This window comes from Girardinichthys multiradiatus, chromosome 10, assembly GCF_021462225.1.
Source record: "Girardinichthys multiradiatus isolate DD_20200921_A chromosome 10, DD_fGirMul_XY1, whole genome shotgun sequence".
NCBI lineage: Eukaryota > Metazoa > Chordata > Actinopteri > Cyprinodontiformes > Goodeidae > Girardinichthys > Girardinichthys multiradiatus.
Window position 1 is genome coordinate 8076865 of NC_061803.1, and position 27658 is coordinate 8104522.

The 27658-nt window shown below is 37.9% G+C and overlaps 2 protein-coding genes across 2 annotated transcripts in view; one reads left to right on the forward strand and one right to left on the reverse strand.

Moving 5' to 3' along the window:
* Positions 1–505: 505 nt before the first annotated feature.
* On the reverse strand, positions 506–5748 carry becn1 (beclin 1, autophagy related). Its single transcript, XM_047376815.1, has 12 exons — positions 5594–5748; positions 5295–5436; positions 5136–5203; positions 4780–4838; positions 4577–4667; positions 4349–4485; positions 4080–4274; positions 3664–3810; positions 3427–3576; positions 3243–3303; positions 3034–3176; positions 506–1178 (listed from the first exon to the last, which is right to left on the reverse strand). Exons 2-12 carry the CDS (start codon positions 5419–5421, stop codon positions 1010–1012), a joined length of 1347 nt encoding a protein of 448 aa, XP_047232771.1. The 5' UTR covers positions 5422–5436; positions 5594–5748; the 3' UTR covers positions 506–1009.
* Positions 5749–5899: 151 nt separating this feature from the next.
* The window catches only part of LOC124875033 (breast cancer type 1 susceptibility protein homolog), a 34988-nt gene continuing 13229 nt past the window's right edge, over positions 5900–27658 (forward strand). Inside the window, exons 1-17 of the mRNA XM_047376807.1 lie at positions 5900–6515; positions 8122–8207; positions 8292–8345; positions 8452–8532; positions 8619–8707; positions 8793–8832; positions 8920–9038; positions 11984–14524; positions 16217–16290; positions 17042–17177; positions 17535–17592; positions 21926–22017; positions 22330–22517; positions 22604–22691; positions 24339–24416; positions 24596–24636; positions 25122–25205. Of these exons, the coding sequence (XP_047232763.1) occupies positions 8137–8207; positions 8292–8345; positions 8452–8532; positions 8619–8707; positions 8793–8832; positions 8920–9038; positions 11984–14524; positions 16217–16290; positions 17042–17177; positions 17535–17592; positions 21926–22017; positions 22330–22517; positions 22604–22691; positions 24339–24416; positions 24596–24636; positions 25122–25205 (3834 nt within the window). The 5' untranslated portion in view covers positions 5900–6515; positions 8122–8136. The remainder of the gene's footprint in view (positions 6516–8121; positions 8208–8291; positions 8346–8451; positions 8533–8618; positions 8708–8792; positions 8833–8919; positions 9039–11983; positions 14525–16216; positions 16291–17041; positions 17178–17534; positions 17593–21925; positions 22018–22329; positions 22518–22603; positions 22692–24338; positions 24417–24595; positions 24637–25121; positions 25206–27658) is intronic.

Consider the following 27658-nt stretch of genomic DNA (forward strand, 5'->3'; position numbering starts at 1 on the left):
AGAAACAAGCCAAAATATGGAGAACCTTGTATGGCAAAAATGGTCAAGTAGATTTTCATAAACCTTTGCACATTCAGGGTGATGCTCAAAAGCAGGGGTCCTCCAGTCCTCGAGGGACAGTGTCTTGCAATTTCCTACCCACCTGAATCAAATGACTGAATTACCTTCTCATGCAAACAGGTTCTACTGAGTCCTGTGATTCAGGTTTGAGGGACTTTGAACACATCTAAACGTTGCAGGACACTGTCCCTCAAGGACTGGAGTTTGGCATCTGTGCCCCAAAGTTATTTTTGCAATATAGTTAAAAATTGCTAAAGTGGGTGTGACTTAATTGCTCATTTTAAGCTGACTTTAAACTGACACCCCTTTGCATTTGTAAACTTTTGTATTTACTCAGATTATCTTTGAAATAAAAAATTTGATGTGAAACATCAAATACTTTTACTATACTAGTAATTGGGATTGGCTCCATCTCCAACACTATGACTATATTTCATAAGTCTAATTTGTTTCACTGCGTAAAGATTTTATTAACTGAGTCTCATCATTACATTAAGTAATGTGATGCTGCAGAATGATAAATACACAGACGCATTTGCACCAGTTAGTGCTTGTAGAATATGCATATGAGCACAATGTAACCACTATACAAACATATCCTGATGAAATACCAGTTAATATAAAGCAGTAATATTTAAAATGCCTCCCACTGTGGAACACTGATCTTAGAGGTGCACTCTTGCTTCAGTATTATGAAGAAATGTGACATTTCTTCTAATTCAAGATTATCTTTTCAGAGAATGACAAGTATTTACTAGTATGGTAAATTATAATAAAATAACTCAAGAGGCATTTTTACAGGTGTCCAAATCTTAAATTACTCCCCAGTGGACCAACATTCCTGGAATTTCTCAACTCAGGCTTCAGTTGCCTAGAAGTCCAGTAATTCATCCCATCAATTGCTTATGGACGGTGCAGGGTCAATATGAATTAGTCGAATCCAGCCTGTTTATCTGTTGTAGAACTGTGATGTGACCCAGGCCAGCCCCCACTTCAGGTTGGTGAGCATAAACTTGAGCGCCTTGGTCCACTGCTCCTCAGAGTTAAACTGGGTTTTGATTGAGTAGGAGCCTCCGCTGCCACCCGTATCCTCAATCTTTCCCTTCTCCACATCCATCCTAGTAAAACAAGGAAAGTCAAAAACTAATGTGATTTCTTATTCACAAATACAAAGAAACTCACGGATGTTATGTGTTGGATTCCTCTTTGCAGCTGTGGGGGGAAAACACATTTGAAGCCAAACATCTATGGTCTGGATCTCTACAAAATTATCAATACTGACATCTCAGACCCATTATATTCTCTGTAATTTAGCAGCTGGATCTTATCTGAGGGATAAACTAATATTTTCCTCACTTCTTTCTCTTTTGTCACAATTTTTCCACCAATCATTGAGCCTGAACAACTATCATCTAGTGGGACCACAGTACTTTTTTGGCAATCCTGGTAAAAAATTTGTAAAACGCCTTAAAATAAATTCATCTTTTTAAATGGCAATATCTTACACTGAAAAATGTGACCTTTAATTCAAACTTATTTATTCAGGTGGTGGAAAAAAATAATCTATCATCAAAAATGTTTTTATTTTTAACAAAATCTGCAGTCCCACTAACATGATCTCCTCCAACAATTTATGTAAAACACATGAAACTGAAGAATACTTGATTTTTTAAGTTCACCAGTGTCAAGGAACTTTAGATTAATAATTCATGACTTCCTGTTACCCTGGAATAACAGCGTTTAATTCTTCAAAATGTGAAAGACAAGAAAACGTGTCATTTAATTAATTTAATTAATCATAAATTTACAAATGGCTACGAAAAAACAGCAAGTCACCTGAACTTCCCCATATCTACAAAAAATAATACAGGTTTTGAACTGGAACTCTGGCAAACATGGCTGATGAAGGACCTACGTTCTTCTTGTCACCACAGTATCACAGCATGACCAATTCTTACCATGAATATGCTAAATATTGACAATACTTTTTCAGTTTTTACCTGAATATTTTACAAATCAAGGATCAGAGCACAGCTGAAGATGGCTTCCAATTTGGCATCGTGTTCCAGTCCTTTTCTGCCATCTAAACTAATTTGATAAGCTCCTTTGTACAATCCATCGTCAAATTACGACTAAATTCAAGATTTTTGAAAGCACAGTTTTTGATCTTTAAGATTTTATTATGTTTACACGTATAAAAAATAACAACGCTTTGTTTGTTGGTATGTTCGCCAGACTTCTTTTAAAAGCTGAAGATCCATTTTTTTTCCATCTCGTTGCACTACTGTCAAAAACAAATTTCCATAAGGGAACAATAAAGTATATCTTATACATAACCCTTTAAAGCTGTGAAATGGGCTTTTTTTTAGATCCTTTAGAGTGTATTTAGCTTTGAGTTCTCAGTCAGTAATGTCAAAAACTGAATATTCAGAGATAAAAGGTAAATCTCAGTTTGTGATGTGGCAAATCTAAGACAAATGGTGTCATTAAAAATACAAATCAATGTAAAAAGTATAAAAATAATAAGGTCTGAAACATAACCATTTTTCCATACTCAGTTTTCTATTTTCTGTAAATAAATGATAAAAAGAAAGAACCAGGTCAATATCTGACTATCCTTTGTAAGCAGGATGGTAAAGTAAGGGCAAAAAAAAAAACTATTTATTTTAAGGCTCATGAACACATCTTTTCCATGGGTGCTAATAAATGTGGGGAAGCTAGAAATCAGGTTTGTGCATTTAGGGCAATGAGAGACAACCTGACTGGCTAAATGTCATTTTGGCCTGCAAAGCATGAATGTATTGGATGTGGAATTTGACAAAATATTGCATCCAGACAATACAGTTCAAGCCTTTTTGGAAGCTGGTTTCAATCTTTTTCAAACAAAATAGATAACAGATCATCATTTAAACTTAATTTACAGCTTTATTATTAATGGCTGCAAATAACAAATACACTCTACATATATCTGACCTGTATGGGAGGCAGAAGCCGGTGTCTCCCTTTTCCACCTCTTCTTTGAACTGCTGAACACAATCCAGGAAGGCCACCATGGCATGATCAAACTTATTGTCCCAGAAGAACCTCAAGCCACCTGAGCAGTACAACGGGAGTTCCTGGAAGACAAATAAAAGTTCAGATTATTGAGACAAAGTTGGCAAGAGGACAGGTTTATGCCTTACCTTTGACTTGTCTGTCAGTGACTCCAAGTACGAATGGTTTCCATAAGGGACAAGACGATATCTGGAAACACCAGGGAAGATTATTTACGTTTTTGCAAATGTTTCTACAGAAATTAGAAGATTTCATCTATAATCAGCCAAAATTTGAGACGAATATGAATTGAAGAGATCAAAATATATTTACCTCTGAAATCTCAGTCCCATTTTGTTGGCCAAGGCGTGCAGCAGCAGCACCGTCTGCCCCCAGGCTGCGTTGATCTCATTCCACTCCACGGGGACGCTGGGAAGTCTACCCAGGCGGAAGTTGTTGATGGTGCCAAACTGGCCGCTGTGCCTGGGAAGAAGCACGGTCGATCTTTATTTTCAGCCTGTTGTCATCGGTTTCTGAAATATTTCTGAGTACAAACTAATGCGTGTGTACCAGATATGAAACGTTGCATTGAAAACGTTTGTCTTCTTGAGTCTATCCAGCTGAATCTGGCAGTAACGCATCTGGTTGTCGACGCTCTTCAGCTCGTCGTCGAGCTCGAGCTGCTGCCGTTTAAACTCGCTGTACTCTTTTTGGTACCTTTAAGCACAGAGCAGACAGGGTTGATAGATCCTGTGTCCTCTGCAGTACATGGCAAGAGTATTTATTCCCCGTTTTCTCCCACAATTTGTCATAATACATGCATATATATATATGCAGCCCCCTTTACTCTGAAACTCCTAAATCATAATAAAACGAATTGAAGTCTGGTTCTAACATCAGAAAAATAATAAGTCCAGGTTATTAATACTTATACAAGGAACTTGCAAGCATCCTTGTTACAATAGCTGATGACTGGGTGCACTTACTGGAGCTCCTCTGTGTCCAGCTGCTGAGACTGGATCCGGCTCTGGGCCAAATCCTTGGCCACAGCAGCTCTCTGCTCCTCCACAGCCTCCAGCTCCTGGACCAGGGTCTCCTCCTCGCTTTTCAGCTGCTTCAACTCTGCCAGCAGGGTGTCCTCTTCCTCCACCTGAAGGTTCGATAAAAGCTCCAGACACTGCCTGGAAACGGATCACCATTAGCACTTAAGGTATGGGTCAACCACAAAATATCCTGTTAGCTTAAACCAGCTCACTTGTAGTTCTGGCACTCGTTCTCTGTGATGTTGAGCTGCGTGTCCAGGTGATCCAGCAGGGTGTCGGTGCATTCCTCACACAGAGGGTGATCCACATCCGTTTGGCCGGACATGATGTCAAAAAGGTCACTAGTTACCTGAGCAGGACGGAAGCAAAACAATCCATTGGTTTTCTAACAAACAGCACCATTCTTGTCTCAGGAAAGCTGACAGAACTAAAAATATCACCTTCAATCTCCGACTGAGATTTTCCATGGTTCCACCATCGGAAGCGTCCCCGATCAGTGTGAAACTGTTGGCGCTCTCTGTTGACATCATCCTGAAGAGGAGAGATGTGGCTGCTTTGTCACCTTTGAGGACACTGTGCACTTTTTATCACATCCAGGCCTCAACCGGATTCAGCATGCAGTGCTGATTTAAAAACAACTCACCGTGCAGGAGGTATGTACTTTCGTGACACCCCATCTTGCTTGTTTTCCACAAACGTCTCCTTGGAAAAAAATAACTCCAAATGAAACCAATTCCAAAAAAAAAAATCACAGTGGAATAGTTTGATTATAATTCATATTTTTGTTGTATTGTTTTGTTTAATTTCATACTATTTGATAGATCTCAAAAGGTATATCCATGTATCACATGTGTTTAGGTTGAGGTTTTTGGATTATATTACGGGTCTTTGGCGACAGCACGTCTACATGAATTGTTCTAGGTATGACTGAGTGTGATAATAAACGCCCTGAGATGATGAGATGATGCCGCATTTGCTCTCAGTTGAGCAATAACCCACCTCAGGTGCTGCCTCCCCCCCACTGCTGTCCGGCTGTTTGCTGCTGGGAGTCACCGTGACCACCGGGGCTGAGGAGGAGAAAGACCTCCCACAGTCACTCCATCATAACAAAGCTAAATTTACGTAGGAATAACAAGAATCTGTGTGTGCAGAACATACCGGTGAGCTCCTGGATGGTGACTCGGTCGAGAACATTGAAGGAGGTGTCAAGTTTGAGCGGCTGGCTGCAACGCTGACACACGAAGCTCACCTGCATAGTGGTGCTGGAAGACTTGGAGCCCTCCATTACTGATCTAGCAGACTAGAAAATGAGAAGATAACGAGGAAAAGGCAGATCCTTACCAACACTGAACTCTGGACAACAACCTAAAACCATCAGAGATTACAACCTGGTTTAGCTTTCTAGTTAGCTTTGGTTCAACAGACAGGCAGCGTGTAAGAGCAGGAGATATACTCACTGTCAACTGTAGAAAATAACAGCTATTCCATCTTAATACTCATTTGTTTCCGTAAAAAAAAAAGAGAAATAATCTCTGAAACATCGACTCTACGTTTACCACTTTATTGTTGTTGTTTACGGTGAATATGACTTCTTCCTCTATTTTCACAAATTGGTCAGAGCAACAAAGTGCTGCCCTCTGCTGTCACTCGGGTGGTATTACCGATTTATGTAAGAAGTGCCAACATCCATAGAAAACTTCGTTTAGATTAAAATATACAGTGTGAGAGGATAACTTGATGATGTGGCTGGAGAAAACAATATATCATTTATATTTGAAAACTAGCGGTTTCTATCTTTTTCAACATTACTTCCTATTTAGAATAGAATTTAAAATCCAACCTTGTAAAAGAGTACCTAGAATGCCTATCTAAATATAACAACAAAAGCATTGCTCCTTTTGATCCAACGAGAGAACTGTGCTCCCTGAATGTAGGTCTGCTTCTGCTTGTCATTCACTGAATTTCCGAAAGAGGAATGAGAGATAGAACCTTAACATTGTTAAGGACAGTTAATCTTTCAGATCTTCCAATAAAATTTGCGGTTTTTGGTATGTTTTCTTTTTTTTTTTCCAATAATTTGCATGAGTGACCCTATAAGTGACCTTATTCCTTTTAGGAGTGTTTTATTTCAGCAATAATTTCTGCTGACTCCTTGTTTTTATTATTTAAAACATATTTTTTCTGCAATTTGCAAGTCTGTGTTGTATTTTGTTTAGCTTGTTGCGATGCCTTTGTTCGTGAAATGAGTGCGGACGAACAGAGGGGGCGCTGTAACACTAGCGGTAAAACGCGGGTCAGTCATAGTAGAAGAAGATGAGTTGCGGGAAAACTGAAGCGGATGAGGTTAATGTTGACGTCTCCAAACTGTCATAAAACAAGGTACTGTTAATATAAAGTGACACGATCTGCGTCTGTCGTTAGTTATCAGTGACACCAATGTGTTAATGTCGTTGTGTTAGAAAATAATTAGTTGTGTAACAAAACCCCGTAAACAATTCATGTTAGCGAATAGCCAGTGCTATAGTTAGCTTTAATATGAACAACTACTTCTTCACCTGTTAGCTCTTTGTAATGTTATGATGCTCCAACAACAACTGTGAAGTTATTTGGTGTGATAATCAACCAAACTTTAAATACGTTTCTTTTTGGCAATTGTTTTTCTTTCAGATTTAGTTACAAGTTAGTTTATAAATTAGTGTTTTCATCCAAATAAAAACAAGACACACTTTCCATATATATATATATATATATATATATATATATATATATATATATATATATATATATATATATATATATATATATTGCTTTATTACCTGTTGCATTATCTAAATAATGCATTCATTTATATATTTATCCATTCATTTGTCCTTCCGTCTCGTTCAAGTCAGCGATTTTTAAAAGGTTTCATATATAAAACCTGGCCTCTGTGTAACTATCTGTGGTAAGAGTTCATGTATCTTGCATGTGTCTAATGGCAAGATGGACCGGGAAATGGATAAACAGATTAGGGCCTTATCACAAGCAATGTAGACATTACTCTGGTTGATTGTGGTGAAGAAAGAGCTGAGCCAAAAATCATAGCTCTCGATTTACCATTCCATCTCTGTTTCAGCATTCACCAATGATGATAAGATTTGGATCATGACTGATAGATCCCAGATAAACCTGGCTGAAACCTTTGTTGGCTGGCTGGGCTCAGCCCTAGAGATGGGATGGGGAGCTTGGAGCAGAGCCACAGCTTCTTTGCTTCAACATGAGTCAGCTTTAGAGGAAGAAAACCCCGAGGATGACCCATAAATCACTAGAGAAACGGTTTATTTGGATATTTAGTAGTTCATTACTTTTTAATTTATGTAATCTTTTCGAAGCAGAGCTCTTGGAAAAAGAGTGAAATTTGTACTAGTTTTAGTAATTGTTTTAAATGCTGGATCTAGCATTTCCATTAAATCACTGTGCACTTGGAGAAACCTAATAAGCTGTAGTTATTAAGTTATTACCATTCACCAGTTACCATTCACTGCATTGGCTATTCCCCTTAACATACCTGCCGGGGAACAATAGACATTCACAGTGAGCAAAGTACACAACGCTATAACTTTACTGCCGCTGATAAAGTTAGTTCCTTGTTAACCATTCAGCAAACAATAGGATTTTTCAAAGGCATGATGTGGGATTGTCATAAAACTATAGAAAACCATGAGCCGTTATCAGTGTGCAGAATTTATCTGTATTTATTGCATTGAAAGTGAATTGTCTTCACACAGAAGCCGAACATTTTTAGCAGTTTATAGAAGTAACTTGTAACTTTCCTCCGTGTAACGTAAAAGAGAATAACCTGCTTTATTTAATATTTTCCTAGCTGATACATCCCTTTTCACCTACAAGCAGTCATATGTGTTACAGTTTACTGTCTGGCTTTCAGCTTGTTCAGAAGGGAGCCTTCCCTTATGATAGCATTGTTTTTATGATTTGTCATTTGCAGCCTTTTAGGATCATTATGGCGACAAAAGCCACAGATGTCAAAAAGGGTATTGCCGTCCTGTGGGAGACTCTTCAGTGTCCCATTTGGTGAGTGTGCCTAAGAGCAACAATACTTTCTGATGAAAAAATTACCCTCTCTGTTATTTAGTCTGTGTCGTCTTATGCCTTTAGCCTGGATTTAATGACGGCGCCGGTCTCTACTAAGTGTGATCACCAGTTTTGCAGGTAAGGAACTTTTTACATGTGACTATTGTAGACATTATGCTTAAAAACTAGTAGTCTGGTTTATTTGTTGTTATTCACTCATGTCTTAAACCTTCTACTTTGGCAGATATTGTATTACAAAACTTTTGGACGGCTCCAAACAAAACAGAGCCAACTGCCCCGTGTGTAAATCCAAGATAACAAAGAGGTCAGTGAGCTTAAATTATAACATTTAACACAGTCGCTAAAAGTGTTTTATTATAGCCTGCTATATTTTACTTGGGCATATGTTAGGAGCCTGCAGGAGAGCCCTGGGTTTCAGAGACTCGTTTCAGGACTGCAAGACATCATACAAGCATATGAACACGACACCTGCACAAACTGTGAGATCACAAGCTTACGAACTCTAACCAATATAATTTGATTAAATGAATTTATCTTACAGCATGATGTTTTTAACTTTTACAGACTTTACTGGACTGCCACAGCAAGAAAGGAGGAACACTAAGTAGGAACCACAAAAATTCATCTTTAAGGTTAATGATCTTTTATTAAGATGTTCCTGTAATATGTGTGTTTTTCTTTCTCTGTTCAGTGTCACCAATACAGAAACAAGTAAACATGGTTGTGATTTATCATCTGGAGACACATTTGGAGCTGAACTGGACAAAATGGGAGTTGATTTTCCACAGTCCTGCTCCTCAACTGTAGCAGGTAAAAACTTTCTTCAACTTCATTGCATCAGATCAGCTGCCATATTAATTTTTAGCTATAAAATATTTGATACCACCTAAAATAAAGGTAAGGGTTTTATTTAGATGCCTACAAACGATGACAAATGTCCACCCGCATTGTTAAGAAGCTCTAATGTACAGTTCCAGTCAGAGGTTTATATATGCTCTTCATTGGTATAAATATTACAGTAAAGTTGGGCTTTTAATGATTTATTTGAACTGTGCACCTTTCAGCATGGCCTCACAAATCAACATTAAGATTTACTCTTTTTTTAAAAACAAGCATTTGGTGTACAAGTTTGAACTCATTCTAGACTTTCTTTAATCCACATAAGGTCAAAATTATACGTACACCTCCACTCATATTTAATGAACAGGTTGGACCTCATATGTAGACTTTTGGAGTCATGAACAAAGTCCTAGTATAATTCTGGTGGAACATTTGACTTCTTCTTATGGGAATTCCCGCAGTTCATTTAAATCGGTTGGTTTCCAGGCATTGTCCCCACTTTTTAACCTACCGTATTTTCCGCACTATAAGGCGTACCGGATTATAAGGCGCACCTTCAATGAATGGCCTATTTTAGAACGTTTTTCATATATAGGGCGCACCGGATTATAAGGCGCATAGAATAGAAGCTACTGCAGTCAAACGTTTGACTGGGGTTGCGTTATGCATCCACTAGATGGAGCTGTGCTAAAGAGAATGTCAACAAAACAGTCAGATAAGTCAGTCAGTCAAACTTTATTAATACACTACAAACCAGCGTTCTGATAACTCCATTCACTCTCATGGTAAGGTCTCCTCTACATAGAAATCTATTGAATAGAGCCAACCGCACGTTAGGAATGCATTGGAGTCTATGAAGTTGAAGTTGAAATCAAACGTTAGTTAAAACATGAAAGGGAACTTTTCCCTGATTCAGTAAACACGTAAAAGTAACAGTTTGATGCACTAAATCAAACGTTAGTACTGTTAACCTTTCCTGTTTCTGTCCCCTGACCGTAGTCTGATGACACAGGGGAGACGCTTTCTCCAGGGCCGAAGTTACTAGTTTCCTCGGGGTTAACTCCCTCACTCATACGTTGCTGAGTTGAGCATGAAGAAACAGCATCAAAACACTGAGTTGTTGACGAGATTCGGGGTTCTTTTTAATGACTTTGCAGCACGTAAAAACACAGGGCTTACAGACTCATACACCGCTGCTCCGGTCGCCGTCTCTACCCACCCCACACACACAATAATACCGACGTCACTCCTTCACTCTTGATTCTCAGCTACGGCAGCACACAGCGCCACCTCTGTCCGGAGGAGTAATGTCAACATCTTCCATACACACACACGAAACATACACCCCACACACTGAGCTTCTAATCACATATAGTTCAGGCAATTCCTGCAACAGTACATTCAAACGTTATACACACACAACTGGTGTTGGACTAGCAGTAAGCACAGTACAGGTGTTTACCGCTATTACTTCGGCAACACCGAAGTAATAGCGGTGTTGCCGTAATGCTGTAAGCGGTGCGGCTTTGTAGTTTACCAGTCGTACTGAAACATTTTGACAGAGCGCCGTGTACAACCAGTATGGATCAACCAATTAACCAATTGATCCAAATATAAGGCGCTCCGGATTACAAGGCGCACTGTCATTTTTTGAAAAAATTAAAGGTTTTTAAGTGCGCCTTATAGTGCGGAAAATACGGTAGTTCAATTTTTAGTTGGGATGAAGAAGAGGCCAAAAGTAGCTTTAATGTGTTTTTAAGAACCTGGTCGTGTTGGAACACAGAGTTGTGTCCCACTTTCAACCAGCTAGTTGCTGATTTGAGGTGAAGAATTTGGAGCTAGACCTTCTTTATTATTACCACAGCAATACACCACTGCCACTGGCATCAAAACAGACTCATAGCATGCCCGACAGTCGGTACAGTGTTCTTAGATTTATAGGGCCTCACCTTGATTCCTCTAAATATGTATTATGATCCAGCTCAGCCAGGGAAACCAGATGTAGGTGGTTTTTAAAAATAAAAAGCAGTTTATTGTTCTGTCAGTTTCAAGTTTTAACAAAAGGATGGTACTAGAACTAGTACAAACCATCAGTTGAGGTTTACATACATAGGCTCCAATAAAAAAAAAAAAACATCAGATGAAGCAAGAACTGAAATAAAAATCATCCAGTCCCTGATCAAAACTCAACAAACAACTTCCCAAAGTGAGGCTTCTGAGCCTGTCTTCAGAAGCTCACAAAAGCCTGTAAAGGTACACAAGACGGCTCTCTACATAAACTCTTAGTTGCAACCTAGACATGGCAATAGCAAATAGATAGAGCTAACAAACTTTTTAACAAGCCACAGTCAAAGTCCAACATTTTCACTAGACCCAACAAAGAGGCGAGCTGCTCAGATTAAATCACAGGCGTGATTCTTCACTTTTTAGCTGAAGTGTGAAACTGGTGAATAGAAATTATGCAGAAGACTTGCATGTTTATGTGGATGATTGGACAATTAACCAGATGTTTCTGGTAATTGAGGGGTTAAAAACACTGAAATGCACCCTCTTAAAACTAGGGAAGCACGTTATAAGTGCATTAACCTCTGCTTCGACTGATGTTTGTTTCCATCTTGTTGCCATTTGTGTATGTCTTTCGGGAGGAGGAGGGGATTGACCATGCGACATAGTATTGTATCGCTGGATGTAGGGTCGTTTCTAATGTTGTTGAAAGGGTTGAGAAATGTATATAAAATATATATATTATCAGTTATCGGCCATAACAACAATATTAATATTGGATGTCAACGTCGGCACAAATTTTCATATCGGTACAACCCTACTTAAAACCCTAAGGGTGTCACTCTAGGAATGAATTTCTGTTGTAGATTATACGTTCAATGCTCAGTATTTGTCTGCTTTGCATTTTATAGCTCAGACTGGGTTTGCACAGCTCATGGGACTCGAAGACTCAGATCCTGTAACAGCAGAAAATGAAGGCCTGGATAGCGGCCTGGGTGACATCCCACCAACCTCTGACAAGAAAACGTCCTACTGTACAGATAATTTAGAGCCAGAAACAGCAAATGTCGGGAAAAACGCTACATCGACTCGTGTGGCTAAAAACAAAAGGTCTTCTGTCAACCCGGTGAAGTCTGTGTGTTCAAAATCAAATCAAGGGGAACCTGGTCAACAACATGTCAAAGAGTCCTCTAGAAAGAAACGGAAAAAGGATTTGGAGCCCGACAAGATTCTTGATCAGAAAAAGAAGAAAAGTTTAGAGAAAGTTGCAGAGTGGCTCCTGAAAGTTCCAACTGAAGACGAGTTGGAACTAGAGAGGCCCCTCCACAACTCAGACGAATCGGATAGCTGTACGTCTATGTCTACGCTGGATGTTGAGCCACAAGACACTGAATTGAATCCTAAGAGAGAAGATCGCACCAAAGCCCTTGAAGAGCAAGTTTTTGGTGCCGTCTACAAACGAAGAGGAAGCAAAGTTGCAAAGCCACTAATGGCTAAGGAAACACAAACTTGTAAAAGATTTCCCAAATTGAGAGAGAAAAGGGATGTCCGTCTTTGTGAAGAGAGACAAATGGTAGGAAATGACACCAGCAGTGACTTTTTTAAAGTACCTGAACAGACAGAGGTCGAGGAAAAGCTTGATAAAAATGTAGAAGACTTGAATCATTTGTCAGAAAGTGATAATAATCAGGGAGAGCACGAGGTTCCTGTAGCTGATATTGTACGAGAAACGACACCACCAATAAGAGGAAGTCGTACAAGTCTACAACAGCTTGACAGTGATTTTCAAGAGCAAATCCAGTTGAAATCCAAAAATACAGAGGAGAAAAGTGATCGTAGGAAGGGAAACTATTTAAAGTCCACAAAGAAACCATCTAAAGTGGCAAAACCTCTTGTTTTGGTAGGAGTTCAGAGCGGGGAAATCAGTCCTAAACCCAATGAAAGAACCGAGGAAGTTGAAGCTCAAATAGAGACCTATCCCAGCAGCGAGGACCAGGACACTTCAATCAGGAGCACCAGAAGGAGCAGAAGACTTCAGCTTTTTGTTGAGGAGATTCAGGGGCGTCACAAGAAAACGGCCAAAACATCCAGTGCAACTAAAAAAGAGAACAACGGCGAAAAGCAAACTGAAGTTGCCAATGGTGAAACATTGGATGCATTGCTGCCTGAAAGCAGAAACCGAACAAAAGGAGCTAAAAGAAATGGATGTGTTTATGAGGACGAAATTGGAGGGATAGAAAGTACGGAGAAGAGTGGGAAAACATTTTTGAGACAAGCTGAAGCAGAAGTACCCAAATCCCGATCTCCGGCTAAAGCTGTTGCTGACCCTCCCGCCTCTGTCGTCCCAAACTCCACAAGCTCAACCGATCCGCTCGTGGTAGGTCCAACGCTTGAAAGTGAGAAGCCGGAGAATGATTGCCAACCTGGTTCTCAGCAAGAAATCTGTGTTAATGAAGCTAATTGTGCCGTAAAAGAGTACGAGGGTTGCAAGAACGACAGTGAGGTGGACACAGAGCAACTACTCAGGAGCTTCAAAGCTGCTAAAAGGAAATCTTTCCATTTTGGGGAGCCAAAGGTGAAGAGAAGTCGTGGTTCAGATGAAGAAAATGCAGAGAGCCATCGTAACTGTTCAAGCTCTGAATTATCAGAAAATATTAATGTTTCAAAAGAGACAGAAAAATGTATTTGTAGAGATGTGATTTCCCCTTCCAACTCACCCATCCAGATCAGAAAACCAGATCAAGCTTTGCTGGAAGCCTCCAATCCTAATAGCAACTGTGCAGGGCAGGACGTTGATGCTGAAAACTGTCCCTCCAGAAGCAGCTTCGGCAGCGGTCTCAGTCCAAATAAAGTATCAAAGCGTGAGAGGGAAAGTCCTCTGTCTGTCGTCCCTCGGGTAGTAGATTCTGGCCTCCGCTTCACAGCTGTTGAACATGAAGTATCAAAGGGCTCTCAGATCACTGATGGTCAGTGTGATTGCAACCTCAAGGAGATCAGAGATGGCTTTTTAAGAGATCCTTCGCTTAATGAAGGTGAGACTATTTTCATTGGAGAGTCTTCTTTAACCCCTGATGCTCTGGAGACCACAGCCAACCAATTGATCCACAAAGCAAATGGAAACGGCAGCGGTAGCGAAGAGATCAGCAATCAATCCTCCATCAAGATCACCCCGAGGAAGAAGAGGAGAACTCAGAGGCTGGAATCATCAGCCGAGTCTGATAGCAGCAGATCCGAAGAGGAATTACCGACGTTGGCTCAGATCTTTGGAACATCAGATCATCCCCAAGCTGGAATCAAAGATCAGGGAGAAATCAGTCAAACAAACAGATGTGAGGGAGTCGGTGGGGAAACCAACACAGGAGAACCAATAAGTCGTCCACCTGCAAGCCCGAACCCGGACCAGGTTGACTCCAGTCAGGCATCTGTGGACTTGTTCGGCACACCAGATGAATGTAAGTAGCACACAACAATTATATGGAAGTTGTTACTGAGTGAAGAATAATCAAATTTAGTTCATTTTGAATCACAAAAGTTGGTATAAAGTTTCTAGAAAAGAAACCATATGTTATGTTTTAGCCTCACCAGGAAGTTAGACTTCGGCGAATGACAGAAGGCAGATCATATCATAGCAAACGTACTGTTTTATTCTTTTGACGAGTCCAATTCTGTCTTTCATGGGATATAATAGATTGGGAAATGTTGGCTAGGGGTGCACAACATATCGCAAATTTAACATTATTACAATATCACTATAGCGCAAAAGAAACTCTGCTTAGACTGCAGTAAATAATTACCATTCCAGTAATATAAATACTGCCATATGATACTTGTTGTTAAATGCTGCATAAAATGATTTAAATCAGCTTTAAGACATTTGGTTAAGTCATCAAGAAACTACAACAAGCTGTTTTATTGTCCAAACAGTGGATGTAGATGGAAGCCAAGTTGTTAAATTGAGAATAATAATTTCAGTAGGATAGTCTTTCTGGGTTCTATGTTTAGTTAGATATTTGTTTACTTATTGCAAATCATGTCATTATCACAACATTTACATACATTATTACATTTTGCATATTTTCCTAACATATTCAGCCTTAATGTTGCCATTTTTTTGGAAACCTAAAGTGCTAACTCAATTGGAAGTACAGACAGCATGCCCTTTATTATTAATGTTCTAAATGCTAATAAAATATGCTAAAGGTAGTTTGAAAATGTCATCATTTTGAAATAAATATGAAATTGTGTTTAACAGCAGAGCTATGTAACACAGACTGCTCTCTGTCTCTCATGCAGCGTGACGTGGCCTCTGGTCCTAATATATCCTTTTGTCTCCTTTGTAGTTACTGTAAACTATGGTTGCACAGTACCTGTAAAACATGTAATTGCAGTACTGCTTTTGAGTATTGAAATATTGATTATGATTAGCCTACATTTTCCTTCCGTTCTTATACTTCACCACATTGTCCTAACAACTCCTTCTGAGCTTTAGCGCCTTAGCTACTAAATATATACATCTGGTTTAGGCATCGAGGGCAACATTGCATCCTAGCCGCCCACTGCAATTGAAATGTGGCACACATTTATATTCTCATGACAACCGTGAGTCAATTGAATGCTACTATAAATAATTAAAATAACTGCACATCGTGGTAAATCATAGCTTTTTCTCTATAAAGTAATAATTATGACAGTTGGTATTTATGTAAACTGTATCTTGTTGGAAAAAATGCTTTGTGATTTGGTGCAAAACATTAAAACGGGAGTTATCATCTGTCATCTTAAGGATATGCTGTAATCAGTTTTAGTTGGGTTTTATTTCTAGATACTTTTGACCCATAACTTGGAGGGTTTTACTGCATCTGTAAACATTTTGCATAGAGATCCAAGGTTTATTTTGAGAAAATCGTTTTTTTTTTACTATTAAAATGTTGTTAAGATAGTATTAATATATATAATAAAAAAAAAGAGAAAGAAGTATTTTGTTGCTATTTATTGTGCTTATATTAGAGAAATCTGAATTGGCTAAAATTGGTGTTGGCAGGTCAAATCTTTGCAAAATATGTGATTAAAAATTGGCCACAAAATCTCTGATCAGTGCATCTGTGGTAAACCCTGCAGACAGCTTGAATATTTCCTTTCTGCAGGTGATGCCCCTGAAAATGACGTTGGTGTTTCCATTGAATCCTCACAATTCTCCAGCGAAGTTCTTGTTACCCAGGTAAATATAATCGTAAACCCTCTGTTTTTCTTTCGTCTTATTTTTAGTCAGTTGAACTATCAGTTTAAAAGAAGAAATCGATCTCCATGAACAGGTTTTTTGTTCCATTAATTGGAATATAATAATTTTTTTTGCTTGTTCAGTTTTCATCAGGCCTCCATTGATGCACTTTTGCATCACGTCCCATAGATGGCAGCCACTACATTCTCAACCAAACCTTCCTGTCAGCTCCTAGATGACAGACTGTCTTGCTCAGTGAAATATTTACCCCATAGCAACTTTCTAAATTGCATTTCATTTATGTTGGAGGAAATGATGCAGAGAAGAAGATTTTTCTGTTTTGTTCCTCATCCATCTTCCACCGCTCACACTTTTATCTGTCGACTGTATTTGACTTGGGAGTTGTAGTCTTGTGCCCTGAGTTTGAAAAAGCATCTAGGATTTCTCAGAGATGAGAATGCAGAGCTTAGCATTAGATTTTTCATTTTGTCTGTGTACATACTCAATGCTTTTGAACTGTAAGCCCAAAAATACAATAAAAAAGAATAATGAGTGCATTCTTTCATTGTGTTAAACCATGAATGTAATATTTTCATTTCTTTAAAATGCAGCCAGTTTGCCTTGGCTGACTTTGCAAGAAGTGTTGGCATTGCAGTTTTCTTTCCACTCTTTATCCCCTGCTGAAATGTAACAAAATGCAGTTTAGAATAAAAGCTCTGATGCTTTCCTTTTTCCTTCTCTTTCTCTGTAGCAAAAGATAGAAATGCAGAAGGAGCTGGTGAGGCTGGAGAAGCTAATGGCTCTGGTGTCAGAGGTGCTTCAGGAGAAAGAAGGCAGTGATGCCGCAGAAGTGGCCACAGAAACCGATCAGAGCAAAAAAAACAGGGGTAAGCAGGAAATGTGCAATTACTTCATTTTCTTTAGGTTGAATTGGTCTCAAACTTGATGTTAAAACCTGAACCAATCAAGCTAAAAACAAAAAGTTGAGCTGTTACTTTTAGTGGAAATGCTTAGCCTTTTTCTGACATTTAATAGAGAAAACTATCAAGAGAATACATTTTAAATAATTTATTAGCCAACGCGTACTGAATCAAAAGGTTTGCCTCGACATTTAAATTCAATACAAGGTTTAAAGGTGTTTTAAAAATTTCCATGTTATTTTTGTGTTCAAACTCATTTTTAATTCTTTTATGGACCTTGGTTTGTACAGTTAATAAATGTTATTATGTCGAATGTATTCCTAGGCCGAGACGTTCACAGACCCCTCCAGAATGACCAGGACCAAGTCCAGGGTTCCGACAGGTGGGACTTTTAGTGCTACAACATAAAACCCCCTTCTTACTGGGTTTCGCTACAGCAAAGCAGCTGATTTTCTGTGGATATTTCGAACTGGTGATGAGTGAAAATGGTTAAACATAAAAAACAAAAAAAAACTAATATCAACACAGAATTTTTGAGCCAACAAACAATTAAAAATAGTTTATTAATTTACAACAAAAGCAGGTTTAGTTTGCTTTTGATCAAACATAAAAGTACCAAGTGACATTAGGTTGCTGTTTAGAAGGAAGTGATCAGAAGAGCTGATAACATCACAGCGAAATGATTGTTATGAACTGAAAATGGGTTCTACAAGATCAAGAAAACATTTCTGTATCTCTTTCCTAAAGTGATCATGGGAAACGATTGTCAGATTTCAACGCACGCTTGTCTCTATCTGTTCAGGCTAATCAGTTTTGCTTTGGGTTTCTGTTTAAAGATTATCTTCTCCTATCTTCTCTTTGAAGCACTTCTTGTTTTCACACCTTTAACCACTCCCACCCACAATACTAGCTGAGAGGATCTGCTTACAAAAATACGTGTTCTCTGATTGGTCAGAAGGTGATCAACGGTTCACCAGTCCATTTCAAGATCTTTATAATATTTCTTAGGAATCGGTCCCCCTGCACGCTCTTCTCTTCCCCCTGCATGTTTTCTGTAGGATTTAGGTCAGGTGACTGTGATGGTCATACAAGAAAGGTTGATTTTTGTTTCTGTGCTGATTTGACCATCTGTTTAGGATGGTCCATCTGAAATGGATGGTCTTATCCATCTGAAAGATTCAATAATGACTTGTTTTCAGTTTTCGGTCAGATTCCAACAGATTGGTAGTTAACATGTTTTGGTATTTCAAGGAGTACATCTTGCCATGCACTCTAGCAAGTTCCACAGGGCCCACAGCATCAAGGATCCTCCACCATACTTACCAATGGGCCTGAGCTGCTTTTTCACATATTCATCCTTTGCTTTAGGCAGAATTCAGTTCTATCTGACCAAAACACACAGTTCCAGTTAACATCATAACATCAGGTTTTACGTTTCTGAGGGTGGGAAAGGAAAGTTATTTTCCCAGCATGCCTACCAGACAACCAATTGGCATACAGATATTATCTGATGGTTGTAATGGAGATTTCTGTCTCCCCAAAGTGGTCACTGTTTGTAAGACTGAGCTTTGGAGGTTTTTTTGCTTACCTTAGCATCCTCCTCGTCTTGTGGTGGCATAATAAACTTAGGTTCTTGTCCGAGCTACATGGGTTACTCATTAAAGATTCCCAGAAAGCCAGATCAATTTAAGTGAAGTGCTTCAGTTACATTAAGGTACTATTATGTTTGTAGAATCAATGAAGGAAATTACAATAAATGTATCTTTGTGGCAAGTTGGTACTAATAAACTACTTAGAGATCTGATTTGAAATTGGTTCTTTACTGAAGTATGTAGAAGGACTATAAGGAGAACGGTGGAAATTAACCAATGCCCCAAATAAAACTTTGAACTAAATTTAGAAAACATTAAGATTATTTGTTCAAGACCACCTTAGAAGAGTCACAAACAGATATGATGAGGAGCTCAAGCCTCCAGATTTCCCTGTAAACATTGCATTAAGTTGTTCCGGTACTACCACATACTAATCTTGAATCCCTTTAGCAAAATGACAGTAAAGTATTTCGAAATGTCCACAAGAGGAGTAATTATCATTTATTTGAGAAATAAAAGCAGACAGGTATTTGTCAGTTTGATTGATTGACCTGCTAAACAGGCATCTGCCCTCACGGAGGCTTAAAATCAATATAATATGCAGCTTCAATTTAGTGTCAAATGTAATAGAATTGCATCTGAACTTTCTTTTATCATATCTTCATATTATTGTTAACAATTGTCAAATGTTGTATTACAGTGCCGCCATAATGAACAGTACTATAACTGGAGCATGTGGCTTGTAATTGTTCTTAATGCTGCATCTGAGTGAAGAAGTTCGTGTTTCCTTGTTCTAGGAGGGTGATGTATCTTGAAAGGACAAACTGATTATCTCACTAATGAACCCTGAATCTGCTTATACTGTGAGAATAAAAAAAACTAATTACTGACAGCCTCTTATGTTATTTAAAGCACTTAGACGGAAACTTGTGTTGCCACAGTAATTTATCTCCACTGCCTGAGTGCTTCCCTCCTGCTTCTCGCCTTGAAGCTTCTAAATACAGGCAAGAGGGAGATTGGAAAGATGGGAGGCACTGGCTTTGTTAAGTAGGTCTGGAATTAAAGTAAAATATTCTAGAAGAGCAGCAGGGAAATTAGACGAACTTGGCACCTCTGTGCTGTTTTTATTTTGATACAGGTAATTTAAACGCAGGCTTGCTGCCAGTTTTCACTTGTGATGAAGTCTTTGAGGCAAGAAATTGTCGATTTTTCCCCCCAATTTTAATCATAGAAAACCTTGTCATCGGCTGATTACTAAGAGGATGTGTTATGACATCCACTATTCTGTCTCCGTCAAGGTCTGATTCAAAAAATTGCAATCACAATAATGTACTTCTGATTTTAAGGAAATTGTTAATCAAGTTAAAAATTGTAAAACTGCCTTGATGGAGCAGTATGGGCTACAATTTTCTATGTCCTCTGCTTCTTGTTAGACATTTCTGTAGGATAAGCACTAAAGTTTCCATACATGGTGATTTATTTTCTAAAATTACTATGGTAATAGGCATATGTTATTATTTTATAACTTTTCATTTTGGATTTTGTTAGAATTTCTTGAACTGAAACAAATTTTAAATGTGTGAAGGGAGAAAAGACGTCAAAGAGCAATGACGTTATGTTTGCATTACCAAAATCGGGCATCCGTGTATAACACACTGGTCACTCTAAAGGAAAGCTGTGGTGGCAAAGTCTCCAGGGTTAATCTTAGTTAATAGTACAAAGTTTTATATGACAAGTTGTCTAACGAGGAAAGAGAGATAAAAGAAATGTTGTCAGAGAACAGTTGCTTGGAGACCTAACAAACCGCCACCCAACACAGAAAATTAAAAGCACTCTGTAGAAATCCTGGTTTGCCTATTATTTACCACACCATTTCATGATCAGTTGTTACAAAAAAATGTAATTCAAAACACAAAAATTATCCCGCATCATTGCTGCATTGGAATGCACCAGAACCCTAATTTCTCTGAACAGCAGTGAGCCACGCTGTAGTTGTTTAGGTCTCAGCTTTCTACACATGTATTTTCCCGGTGAGGGTTTAACTGCACTACATTAAAACTCTACATGTTCATCTAGAGTTTGTTTGACAACATGTTATTTGGCCCTAAAAAGTCACTCTAGGCTCGTCCAGCACATGTGGTAGTTGTAAGGGAAGTTTAAATACTGATATACATTCAGATGGTATTTGCATTCAAAAGCTCTCTCTTTCATTTGGCTCAGACAGTGAGCAAAAAAGTTTCTATTGCAGATAGTTATCGACATGCTCAAGAATGTTTAGAGAAAGCAATTATTGATTTAATTATTAACATGATCCATGGATGTAGGCAGATGTTTTGTACTTACCGAGGATACAAAAAGTAAAATCCACAGTAGGCAGTGTTTTCTTTCTTGAGAAACTTTATGCTCACAAACAACCCCTGTGGTCGCCTTGGCGTGAACTGAATTTGTTTTCTTGTCCTTCATCTTCTGGTTGTTCTTTCCTTTGAAGCCAAGATTCTGATTATTCTAGTTCATTTCTTTAAATACATTTTTATTCATGTTTTATGCTTTCAAGACTCTAAAACAAAAAGTCACAATGAAATTCTTGGCAATTAACTTCAAGTACAAGTGTTAACTTTATTAATCAAATTCTCTCAAATCAAAAAAATTACTTTGTCAGAATAATATCCTCTGTAACTTGTTTTAAAAGGTGACAACATCTACCAAGAATCGGACAACGTTGGGCTGTATTAAGATGTGCAGTTTCACTCCCTTCATTTGCCATTGTGTTACAGCTGAGACAAACCCATTATGTTAAGGCAGATAAAGTGTCACACTTGGTTTTAAAACTGATTTTATGCATTTTTCTGGCTGTCCCACACATTTACATTTGTTTCACCAGATTCATATTAAACCCCCACTGCTGTGTCATCAGTCTGTGGACATTTTTCATTCAGCACACAAGGGTACAACACCCCGGAGAGAAAAACCCAACCTGAAGAATTATTTTTTCGCTGAGGGGTACAAATTTATCAAGACAAAGTTTGGAGTCCAAATAACCGAACTGAGCAGAGGATTTTATGCACCTGCTGTAAGCTACGTGTGTGGCATTTTGTTTTTTTATAAGTGAGGTCTCTTTTGCAGGAAGGACATTTTAGATGCAAAAACAAAACCATCTGAAGGCAAAGTGGTGACTGAGCTAGGATTGGCAAAGCGTGGCGGCATTTCAGAGACCGGTAAGGCTATTCGTGTAACATTGCAGAGTATAATGTGTAAGGGAGGTTTTTCAATTACCTTAGATACACCTCTATTTGCTACAGCCTGTTTTGTGATTACTCTTTTTTTTTTTTTTCCTAGTTCTTTAAATGTTAATGTGCTGGAATGGACAGGTTCATCTGGGCTGAAGTGACTTTCTGTTACATTGTAGCTTGATTGTGCCATTATTGCCGTTGGGATCTTTGTTAGAGCGAGCCAAGATGTCTTTTAAAAACAGTCATACCATGCTTTCTGTACCAGTTAGTGAGCATTTCTTTCCTTTTATCACACAGCTTTGCATCACAGTGGGGCCACTGAAAAGGTCGCAAAGAGCCCTAATTCAACTTCTGCAACCAAAACGGTAAAAAACTGTGATTCACCGCCAGATTGCCAAGAAGACAAAGAAAACAACAGTCCTCCGAAAGAAAGCTCTAAAGCTAAACTTGTTTTTGTGTCGTCCGGGTTGGGCCCCAATGAGCAGGTGGCTGTTGACGCTTTCAGTCAGCACAGGTGCTTATTTATATAACCCAATGCAAAATACACAAACTGATTAGATATTGTTTGCAGATGATGGTGAAACAGTTTGCCAAGAAATTGGGGGGTCGTGTTGTTTCCCAGGTGACACCAGAGGTGACCCATATCATAATGCGTACAGGTAATTGTTCTGTTTAAGTTAACCTTATATCTTTAATAGGGCCACATTGAACCATTTTAATGAAGAGAACACAGCTTAAGTACACAGGAAAGATATTTCATGTTTTTCTTTGGTATTTCCACCTTTTTTTAATTTCCGTCAACAGACATTTTCATTTGGAATAATTAATTTTACTTCTTTGTTCTGTTACTGCAATTTCTTTCAAAGGATGACCTTTCATTCATGCCCACATACAGCTGCTAATTACCCTCTTCGATGGATTATTTTTAATTTCAAGGTTTTCTCTCTCCAAAGCCCTATTTTCACTAAGAAACCTTTTTTAATGGCAGCTGTTTCCTTGGCAATCACAAAGTGGTTTTAGGTCTGTTGATGCTTGTAGTTAAATGTCTGGAGGAGTCCCGTTGTAACAGTTAACACAGAGGAACCTTAATATAATTCAACTATTATTTGCTTTGTGCCTGAATATTTACAATTTCTGTATAGATGATGTTCTACTCAGCAAAACTTGTAGTTATATCCTATTCTCTTTGAGCAGAGTAGCGGTCATACATTCATTCAACATATTCCGATTTAAAAGGGGGGTTTTAATCAAAGAGAAGATCTTGTTATGTATCTACAGCCATGGGGAGTGAGCTGTCCTCATCCATATATGAAGAGGCTTCCTGTTTTTAGTGGGCCTGACTCAAAAGGCTCTTTTTGTTTCTGAAAAGTATGTTTTAAAGTCACTTATCTGCTTTGAAAGACGCATTGTGATTTATTTGTTTCATACTTAATATTTATAGGTGTTCTTGCTGTTAAATATGATAACATATGCTCTTTAAACAGAGAGTACAGAGATAACAGGAAGGCGCTGTAAATGAGAACTGGTTCTTAGTCATCTTACTTAGTTAAATAAAGTTTAAAAGAAAAAATGAAATGAATATTTGGACATATTTTGAATGCTGTTGGAGAAATCAAAATTAGATCAAATCCGTGTTGACAAGTCAGAGCTTTAGAGTTGACAATAGCTTCCAGCTAATTTGCTTCTATGGCTGAAACAATTATTCAGATTAATCGTCATTAATCGAATATTGAAATAATCGTCAACTAATTTAGTAATCGAATAATTGTTAACTGGAGTAAACAGACTCTATAACATGCTGTATGCTGAATGAACCACCCACTCAGAGAAATAATTAGGCAAAAACTGTACACAGAATATATACATTTTGCTTGTAAGATGATGCTTTATCCAGAACTCCTCAAGTGGCATAGTTTTAGCTTATTGAGCATCTTTTGCTATCCGATTATTAACCGATTAATCCAAGAAATAGTCGACAGATGAATCGATTAGCAAAATAATCTGTAGTTGCAGCCCTGTTTGCTTCCACAGAAATATTTTAAGTAAAACAAATACAAAACGTTCTGGAGGAAAATAATATTTTAGGTGGGAGAAAAGTTGATTAGCTGCTGATTCTTTGTTACTTGCTTGTCGTATGTTTTATTTTCACCTAAATGACCATAATCAGAGATGCAGTATTATTAGACTAGCTACATTCACAGCCTACTGAGCTGCTCTTCTGTTAAAAGCAGATTTAGAACAGTGGGTCAGTATAGATGCACATACTTTCAAGAATAAGTAATTGTTTGTTTTTCCCTCTCTGACAGATGACCAGCTGGTCTGTGAGCGCACACTGAAATACTTCCTTGGAATTGCAGGCAGAAAGTGGGTAGTCAGCTTCCAGTGTAAGTGGGATTTTACCTCATTGTCCATCTTCAACAGTTGCAAGTTTAGGAGAATTACTCTAATAAAAGTAAAGTAATGCAAACTGGGAATAAAGAAAAGAAAGGTCAACAAAGCAGCTACAACAATATTGCATGCTCTCCATACAGTAGCTGCATGTTTTTGTGCTTATTTCCTGCAGGGATTTCTGAATGCTTCAAAGAAAAGAAGCTCTTGGGGGAGGTAAGCTTCCCTGCGCGCTCCTTGAATTTGTGCGTCTCAGTTACATCAATGTACATCTCTGTGTTGAATTAGGGCTCCGTGATGAATCTCTCCATGGGCTTTGCAGTGATAGCCCATAAATTATTTAGCGTCCATTAATTTTGGAGATCGCAGCAACTTGGTCTTTGATGCGCCTGTGTAATCTCTTTGCCAGGCTTCGATTAGCAATCGCCATCAATTTGAGACTATTTTCATGCATCAAATGCGGTGTTTGGGGAAAAAGCGCTACGTTATAAGACAAACACTGCCAAAATGACGAATGGGGAGTGAATTTGTACACTTGGTTGACCACAAGGAAAGTAAAATAACAGAGAGTAATTTATTTACCTTTTCTTTTTGTTTCAGTCAGACTAAATGCTTTACTTATTTATTAGATAACACTTATAGGAGTTTTTTGTAGACTGATGTTTATCTCCACATGTTGAAGTTGTTTTGCTTGTCTCCAGAGTTCATTTGAAGTGAGAGGTGATGTGGTGAACGGGCCCAACCACCAGGGGCCCTTGAGAGCCCGTACCACAGGGGACAGTAATGTGAGTAATTGCGTTATACTTTATTTTTGAAAACTGGCCTTCTTACACCATTTGTAGGTTTATTAAAATTACATTTTTCTCTTAAACTCCAGGTATATCTCCAAGACATCAACAATTAGATTTCAGAGGGAAATAGAAACACCTGTAGTTTACTGATCTTTATTAATCTACATTGAGTTTAATGCCCAAAAACCTTTTATTTTGTGGGTTTTGTTTCATAAAGGTTGTCCAACAGTGGCCTGCAAACAGCACAGTAGCTGGGATTATGGTATGAAGCGGTAATAGTAATTTATCAAAGTCACTTAAGGTCTACTTTGGGCTGTTACCATGATAACCTATGGTGTAAAACTTCATAATCATTTTGTATTTTGTGTTGTTTTGACTATTTTCTTGCTTCTGTTTTGTAATTGCCTTTCAGATTCAAACTCCACCTGTTTAACATGAAACAGGTGGAGTTTCATGTCCAGAATCACAAACTCTGGGTTGTTTTACGGAGGGGTCTGTCCACCATGTGTGATTCTCATTGTTTGGTAGGGTTAGCTTAAATTCTTCATAGCATGCTTTTGATAAAGGTTTTTAGTTTAATTTTAAATCATTTTAGATACATTGAACATTGAATTCGCTAGTCATGAATCTTTCACCTTTTGACCTGTAGTAGTACTGGGTTTCTGTGCAAAAAAGTCTGAAAAAGTATTTGGTTTCATCATTTTCCATACCTGGAAAAATAAAAATTTAATGTGTAGAAAAATTGTTAATTTTCAGACTTTTTCGTGTTCCTTTGGCTAAAAGACAAAAACCTAAGTTTCAGGTTTTTGATGATGATTTCTATTTTGATGACCACCTTTAGTTTAGGTATACCCGAGCCTCATTTTTTGTTTTTATTTTACTTTTTATCTTTGGTCTTTCTGGAAATGAATATATTACTGATTACTAATCTACTCCAGATTTTATATATTTTACCTGATGTGGGTCTAAACCTTTTAAAAAGTCATTTACCAAACTGCTAAATCCGAATCCAGCCTTAGTACTGTGTTGCTTCATGATATGTGGGGGGAAAAGGACGATAAATATAAAACCTTAACTAGTCCAATGGTTTACGCTCATATGTCCATAATGTCAGAAAAAAATAGCTGTTTGTATGTTTGTTTCCTAAATATGTTTGTGTCTTTTTGTAGCTTAATTAAATAATAAGTTAATATGTATTTGTATCAATAATAATAATGATAAAATGATTTTATGATTTCTTTTCCTGCTATTTTAGTTAAATTATTAGTTTGATCCAGAATAAATCTTAATCTAAGGAATAGAAATACAAATACAAAATCTCATAATTTCCCTAACATTTGTGATAGAGATCAGTCAACATGAAGAAAATAATTCATTTTTATTGACTGTCTGGATAAATATGAGGCTGATTTATGTGAGAACAATAATGTAGCTTAAAGTATCTCATCAACACTACACAAATCCAATCCTCCCTATTATTTATGTTATTTGGGAAACAACCTTAATAAAGTGGGGAGAAGAATACAAAATAACCTTGGAAAGTTCACACAAATCTACTCTATTCTATTGATTCTTTGAATCTGGGTATGCTGTTTCTGATAACTGTACATTATTTTTTGTTGTAAATTTGACCTTACTGTACAGTCTCTTAAGTCTTATTTTTTGTTATAATTTACCTGGCAGACTTTGGTTTGCCTCTCACTTTGCTGCTGGTAAACCTAAATTTCCCCATTGATGGACAATAAAGAATATTTTTATTTCTATTTCTGAAAACTGCTCCCATTCCTTACAGCACAAAGACCATGACAACTTATGACACTCCCGCACTTTCAGCGCTGAAAATACATCTCACAGAATAGCAACACGACAAACTACATACAGTTCACTGTGGTTTTTAGTGAGTAGCTGTGGAGCGAATCTGGAGACATTCACTGATGGTCGTGAGAAACGGTGATTGGGTAAATGGCTCATTACAGCTCCGATATTTTATTATAAGCAAGTTTTTCTCCATACATGGCAAGCTACAGCAGTGAAAAACCTTTTAAAAGTACTTCAAAAAATGAAAATCTTTGCATGGTTTTCCAATCATCTAGGTCCCTGATTTGCAGAGTTTCTGCACTGTGCAGGGATGCAATGAAAAGTATGGTAATTGCTTCAGGTCTGGTTAAGTTTGGTTAAAAGAAGAAAGGACCACAGAATTAGATAGTATTTATTAAAAGAATAAATAAAAGGTCACTTAAAGGCATTTTTCAGGGGTTGTGTTTTTCAAATGAACGGATTAAAAGTACCTTTTAAAAACAACCTTTAAGCAGTTATTAAACACGAAGCCCACATTTCTGCATTAGAAGTGTATTTTTATTGGTCTGATGTAATATTTAGTTTTGACTATGTGAACTGAACTTAGAACTAGTTCTTTATACGGGAGAACCAAAACAAATATATTGAGG